Source organism: Lutra lutra, chromosome 8 (assembly GCF_902655055.1).
Source record: "Lutra lutra chromosome 8, mLutLut1.2, whole genome shotgun sequence".
NCBI classification, from domain to species: Eukaryota; Metazoa; Chordata; class Mammalia; order Carnivora; family Mustelidae; genus Lutra; species Lutra lutra.
The window spans coordinates 110450665-110458141 of record NC_062285.1 but is presented as its reverse complement, the minus strand read 5'-3'; the positions used below and the strand labels follow the sequence as shown (position 1 = coordinate 110458141).

Genomic DNA, 7477 nt, shown 5'->3' with positions numbered 1-7477 from the left:
TGCCGGGAGCGAGGGGCGCGCGCGGAGCTGGGCGCACTGGCCAGGCGGCGTTTCGGGCGCCGGCACGGCCTGGGCCTGGGTTTGGGTTTGGACCCGGGGAAGGGTGGTGGGGAATGCTAGGTTGGGCGGGGAGCTGGCCGCTCCCTGAGGGCAGGGCAGCACTGCGGGGTTGACATCCCCTACGAGTCGCTTTGGGATTGACTCTGGCTTCCGAGAAGCCCGCGGCGTCTAAGGGAAATATGTTCAGTGCCTTGAGCACGAAAAGGCAGCCATTTGCAACGGGCTCTTGAGTTGGCAAATACGGTGAAAAGCTCCCACAAGTTGGGACTATGCACTGCACCTTCCCAGGAAGGACTGCGTTCGAGGGTCCTGACAGCCTTTCTCGCACAGGCCTTCGCAGCGCCCGTGGCGCTTCCCTAGACCAGCCTGGAAACGACCCCACGGCCTTGGACACGCTGGGCAGCCCCGACTCTGAGAGTAGTGAAGCCAGACCTAACCCTGGCAAGCATTCCGATGGGTTTGGAAATGTCCAGCTTCTTGCGGCCCTGGCTGACGCAAGACTCCCTGGTAGACCCTCTTCGAGGCCAGGACAGGCCCGCAGCCTCGGAGGAACCACCTTGGAGCTCTGCGCACCTCTGCGGGGCTTCTTAGTTAGCACAGCCCTGGAAGCGGGCAGGCCTGGAACATCCAGACCTGGGCGAACCGAGCCAGAGCGGACGCCGGGAGGAGCAGCCTCTTTGCGCCCGGGACCTTTCTCCCGAGAGGGGGCTGGGGGCACAAGCTCCGCTCACGTGGCGCCGCGCTCAGCGTGGCCTTGAGCGCGCTGTCGGGTTCTCGAGAGTTGACACTATCCCTGGAATTACACAGCTTTTGCTGTCTTCTTATTAGTATTTCCCGAGCCCTGCGGCCGGCACCAACAGCGCACTGTTAAATCTCAAGGGGGCGCGGTCAAAAAACTTTCCCGGGGCTGAGCTCCAGGAAATAGCCAGACTGTATCGGGACGCAAGAACAACCCTGGCACCATAGGCTGGAAGGAAAAAACAACAACAACAACAACAACAACAAAAAACCAACAAGGAAAAGCTGGCAGGAGGTTACCCCAGGCGACAGAACCACACTTAAGGCAGAGTAGCAGCCTTGCGCTTCTTCCCGGGCACTTTCTAGCTAGTTCTCTAGCTGTCCTTGCCGGAAAGTTGGGTGTCGATTTATCCACTAATTTCTGCGTGGGGTGATGATTTTTTATTCTCCCCTAGCCCCCTCTGTACCTAACCTTCAGAGATATTCTGCAAGTCTGATCTTCTGTAGTAAACATGAAGATAAAAAGAAATGGTCACTTAATAGGTTTTTAAAAATTTCCCAGCAGCAAGAATAACGCCTTGCTGACTTGAGGAAACACAAAACAACTCCTTAAACTTAGTTACGTCGCAGAGCTCTGTCAGCTTGTTTATAAATATGCGTCTTAAGAACGCTAAATTTCCTGAAAAACATTCTATGTATTTTAAATGAAAGACATATGATGCAAGCTCTGGGGTACTTGTGTACCAATAAAGATCCAGATCATAGAAGAAAAACTACAGGGAAGCCAAGGAGGATAGCTGCTTAGTAAACGGTTCCTATCCCACACCTCAAACCCATTTTTGATTGTAGTGGTTGGAGGGATGGGTGCAAGGTGTCACCAACCACACTTAATATCCCTGGAGCCTCCTGCAAACGCAAATCTATTACACGGAATGCTGTGTTTGGGGACATGTAACCACTTGTGCCCATAACAGAAGGAACAGCTAATGGCAAACTCCCATAACGAATGCTTAATCTGCAGTTTTTGGCAAGAAGTTGGGACTCTGGTTGCCAAAAGTTGCATTAAATAGATTTTGAGAGGCTGAGATGGAGTTTATGGTAATGACACAGCTTTAGCCCTTGGAGCATTAATAATGCACTTAAAATAATACTAATTAAAATAATAATTAAATCGTTTTTCAAAGTCACAAGAAGAGGGACAAAATAAGATTGGAGGCTATCCCTCCTTCTGTGAGATCTACCTGAGCTTTTTCTGCCTGATGCTTTGAGGATAACCTTCCTGGAAATTGACCGTAGCACTTCCATAAATACTTTCTACCCAAACCCGGCATAACTCTTCCCTCCTCAGCGGGCTTTTAAAGCCACCCCTAATCTTCATTCCTTATCCTTCCTTTCTGCAAATCCAACCAGTCAGCTTGCTCAGGGCCGCAGGGGTCAGTGTCCTGAGGAACCATCGGCTGGCAAAAAGACCCAGTTTATTAAGTCAGGTTCTAATTGGGATTTTATCTGCGCAGGCGCAGTCTATCGCCTCCAGGCTACCATTCCCTTCTTTGCTCCACCGTTCTATTCTGTCTTTGAGGCTACTAGCGATCTCTTTCTGCACTCTGAGCCTGGGTTCTAAGCTCAGGATTTTGCTCCCCGTCTTTCATGTCAGTCAGATCTACCAGGAGTAAAGTTGCTGTGCCTCCTTTTCTCCTCTGCTTTTTTCAAATCTGAACTTTCTCAGTGGGCACCAGCCCTCGCTGGAAGTGGTGGGAGTGCGGTGAGAGGGCTAGGGAAGGGACAGAGATGGGGAACTATCAATTTCTTTTAAAGCCTAACAAAATTAAGGACATCTTTGAATCCCATCACCTTAAGGTCTCTGGGTGCTGTGAAGACATTGATGTTTCTTCACATCGCTTTGGTGGGGGGTGGGGGGTGGGGGGGCAGATGCGACGCAGTGCCTTCGGGGGGCGTCAGTAAGTAATGTACCCTAGTCCAGAAAGCAAAAGGTTGAGGGTTAAGGGACCTACTGTAGATTGCATTGCAACCTCTTTGAAAACGTGGGTTTCTCCTCATTCCTCTGGTAGGATCAGTTGCTAACAGGGGAAAGGCTATTTTGTGAAGGGTCTCCAGTGCTCCGATTTGAAGTTACATCTAACATTCCTGCAATCAGTTTGTGGTTGTTGCTGTTGTTGTGAGGTGCCAACTCCCCAAACACAGCAATTTGGAGTGGACTTTTTTTTTCCTTTATTTAGCTCCCAATAGAGCCTAGAAGTAAAGTAATTGAATACATTGAAACTAGTTGAGAAACCCACTGAAGTGACTATTTAACTCCTCCAGACAGGGACACACACATATATAAATTCAGATAAGTCAAGTTCAGGTAAGAGGTTGGCCATCTGTCAGCTTGACTTATTTTATTTTATTATTTTTTTTTACTTATTTTATATTTAAAAGAAATTCTCACGGCCTAAAAGCTGCAGTTAATGTTCCCCTCCCCCATGAGAATATATTCTGGGAAATGAAAAATATTTTGAGTACATACATCAAAGCAGCAGTTGAAGCAATGTGTAGACCACTCTAGTTCCTTTCCTTCTCAGCTTATTGAAAGAAACGTCACACTTATAGAGTAATAGTGGGAATGTCAAGATAGTATGCAAGGACTTTAGTCTTAGCACTTTCTTTTTGTGGTGAGAGTTTGAGACCTATTACTAAGTACAACGAGGAAAAATGCGTGCTGAATCAGATGAACTATGCCAAATGTAGAAAAGCAAGGGTCTGGAGAGGGGAGGGAAAGCTGGCTGGAAGGAAAAGTCTCATGAAAAAGTACTCAAATAATTGAATGTCATGTATGATGGCAAGAAGCCAGGTGGCCTCGTGTTTGTGTATGCTCTGCTGCTGTTTCCCTTCCCTGGCTTCATCTTCAGCCTTCCCAGAGCTCTAAAGACATAACAGATACAGAAATACATTTTGCATTGAAGCAGCTCAAGAGGTTTCCCTCAGAATAAAAATATATACATGCACGAAGAACTATTTAAGCTTTTCTTTTAAATACATGTCTCAATCCATCATCATCTACTCCAGAAAACACACCTACAGACTAATGTATAACTTTGTCATGTTTTTGAAGCTTCTGTATTTCAACTTGAAAAAAACAAGTACTCGAATTTTAATCAAACTGTCAGTCTGTCAAGTGTCCTATTACAAAGCTCTCAACTATAATAGATTAAATTTACCTGCAATTGCAATAGTAACATTAAGTATTTTAGTATTTCAGAAACTCACATGAGTTTTCAGAGAGCTCTATGCTTGTCTTTGAATTACAACTTGTTTCAATAATAGTTTTTCACATAGTTGCCCTTTTCTTAGAGAAATAGATTTGACTTCTCTTCTCCTAAAGGATCCAAATTAAATATAAAAATCTGAGTATTTTCCCCCACGAGGAAATATTTTGACTTATCTAACATATGTGATGGTTTACATTTACTATGACATTGTTTACATTTGCTATAGAAATGCATTTTACAAATATAAAAACATCCTAATTCAACCTCGATAGTCTAGTCACCTTTGTTCCTCGCTATGGCTGTTGTCATTGCTCCAGGAAATTCTAAATACGTGAAAAAAAGGATCACTAAAGTAAGATCTCCTCTGTGACACATATACCTTTAAATAGTTTACGCTAAACTGTAGTCAGGTCATAAACTTAGATTTTACTAGTAATTAATCATTTACTTCTAACACATCTTCCACTATTATATTTGAGTTAGTTGTTTAAGGTTCTATCCATTGCATTTTATATACCTTATTTTTCCTGATTATGTAGGTAAGTCTTAAAGACAGAGCCGCTTCTCTTCAAGATGTTGCGCATACACACCCACGCATTAAGTATCCACGTTTAAGGTACAGACATAAAGAACATCTCAGTATAGACAGAGGCAAAAATAACCTGACGGATGTTTCTCCTTTGGACTGGTATTATACAATGTAAGTGTAAAAGTCCACGGTCATTAAGCAAACCCCACCAGGGTACGAGTAATACGGATTAATGGACGGAATCAAGGCAGGTTCAAACAGAAAACAGCAGACTCTCTGCGGGGTAGACCCCCACCTACTGCGCCTCTCCTGCGCCCACGAATACCCTTTACCTCTCGACAAGGTCAGGAGGACAGAGTTTGCACAAAGCCAACGCTGTGCGCTTAGAAAGCACCTCCTTGTAAGCTGCTGAAAACCATTCGCAATCTAGTTCAACCTCTTTGCCGTGGTGCTTTGCAAATTCGAAAGAAAGACGAAAAATACAGAGATGTTCACTACACCCTGGTTTATTTAGAGACAGGGGGAGGGAGGGCCGACTCCTTTATTCGGAAAAATCATTAAAGAACCATAGAGAAAGGTAAAGACTGATATTCACTCACTTTTCCTTTCCAACCTGTCCTGCTCGCCCCACCCGGCAACGTAAATTCCTGATGTGAATTTTGATAAGTGAACTTTAATTTGCAAAGTGTCGCGAGCAGATTTTGGGAACGAAATGCTCTCTGTGGCTCGCAGCAGGAAAGCCGAGCTTGCCGGCCGCCCCCTCCTTGGGATGCCGGCACCACCCGGGGCTGCGAGCGGCGTCCCTGCGGCGCAGACCCGCGTCCCAGACCCAGTGCCCTCGCCCAGTGGCTGCCGCGGCCCGACCTCCCGCCAAAGCTCTCCTGTCAGGAACTTGTGCCTCGTCTGTGAGCGGAGCAAACTCCTGGAGGCAAGTCCAGCCGTCCCGGGGCACCGGCGGGCCGCCACCTGGTGCGCACCTCGGCGTGGGACCACCGTCTGGACTGCCCGGGGAGGGGGGGGGGCGCCGCAAGGGACCGCCCTGATAGGCCTCTGGGGGTAAAGGGTGCATCACCAAACAACCCCTTGAAGTGACTCAAGGCTGTACGCGGAGTTACCTACGAGCAGGGAGGACGCTGTGATGGATAGTGCAAGTATGGGGGAGTCTATTCTGAGCAGAGAACGCAGTTTCGCTTCTCCCGTAAACTTAAAAGAGCCTCCACGACTACAGAAAGAAGTTAGTGGTTAACCGATTTGCTGCTAATATTTCACCAGTGGTGCTTTCCCTCCTTTAAAGTCTAACTCTTGGAAAAACAACATATTTTAAGCTTTCCATCCAAATATTTATATTGGCAAATAGATCATCCAGCCGTCCCCTGGTAAGGACAGTGCCCTTTTTGTTTTACAAGTTGGCGATCAGAATTAATCCATATCGCAAATTGCTGCAGATTTAGGGGATAAAGCAGAAGACCTGTAACGGACTCTTTTTGACAGCGTGTGTGCGTGTGCGAGTGTGTAAAGTAACGCACACATCACTCTTCTACCTGTCTTCCACAGCGAATGAGCCGCTCACTGTCCTGGCTGGGGAAAGCCAGGGTTCAGCCTGAACGCAAGAGGTTCTCAGTGAACGCGTTAAGTAACAGGCAACAGTCTAGTCTCTTTGAGGATCTTGTTTTACAGTAAACATTTCTTAACCTTTACCGGATTTTTTGATATCCTTTTTGTTAAACAAAGCTGACGCACTACCTCTAGAGCAGGGTGTCGCCCAATGCTTGGGAAGGCGGCTGCTAAAAAAGGAATCCCAGGAGCTCAACGGATTACGTCATTTTTCAGTTCCCAACATCACATGGACTTTTGTGATAAAGTCAGAGTAATTAAACTCTTACCTTCACAGTTTGCTGTCTGAGATCACAAAACCTCATGAACGCACGATTTATTAATAAAGTTCAACAAGCAATTAAAATTTACTGCTATTCTCTCAAATACTTAAGGAAGTATTTGTTTTTCAAGTTACGAAAGAAAGAAAGAAAGAAAGGCTTTAAACAGTTTACTTAAATTAGAGTCTTTGTAAGATTTCAACCACTTGTGCAATATATAGACACATATAATACACATATGTGTATTATAATTACACATGCAAAATATATTCATGTAATAAACTCCGTTCTTAAGGAAGATTTTAATTTTAAAAGGAACTGACTTGAGGGTAATCTCATGTAGTTACTTTCAGAGAAACTAAATATTTCCAATAAAGTTCATTTCTGATTAACATTGATGAAATTATTTCTTATGTGCTATCTTTGATTCACATGGGCTACTTTTGGGGAGAGGGGTTTACCGTCATTCTTTTGCTACATTAAGAATTGCTCAATACTTGAATTAAGCAAAATCTAAGTGATTATTCTGTTTTAATTATGTCCTTTAATTCTGCATTCTATCTAATGTTAATACAACATTGAGTACTGTCTGAGAGTTTAAAAAGTAATATGTCTTGACAAAATGAATTTAAAAATCTTATCAATGTACTTTTATTTTTCATGAAATGAAATAGGTGTTTTTATTTTTCATGAAATGAAATAGGTGTATGAGCAGTGGGTGTCTCATTTGAGCTACACAAACTTCTTTGGGTATCTCTAACTGCTGGATCAAAGTTGAGGCAAATGGTATAGGATAGCAGCTCTTCTCTGAAGTATCTCATGCAACTTTTTAGTTCCAGCAGTGAACACAAGAATCCTATTCATCATTTTAAAAATTTCCTTCCAGTATTATTTATTAAAGCTGGACCTTAATTCTAGTAATTTTTTCTCCAAAAGCTGAAACACAGGTGTTGCACTTATGAAGTTTTATATAAGTAGGTATTCTTAGGAGGGATAAAGATTTAGAA

At 44.3% G+C, this 7477-nt stretch overlaps 1 protein-coding gene across 1 annotated transcript in view; it reads right to left on the bottom strand.

Moving 5' to 3' along the window:
• Positions 1-3489: 3489 nt before the first annotated feature.
• The window catches only part of LRRIQ1 (leucine rich repeats and IQ motif containing 1), a 219676-nt gene continuing 215688 nt past the window's right edge, over positions 3490-7477 (bottom strand). Inside the window, exon 28 of the mRNA XM_047743254.1 lies at positions 3490-3720. Coding sequence (XP_047599210.1) covers positions 3704-3720 — 17 coding nt within the window. The 3' untranslated portion in view covers positions 3490-3703. The remainder of the gene's footprint in view (positions 3721-7477) is intronic.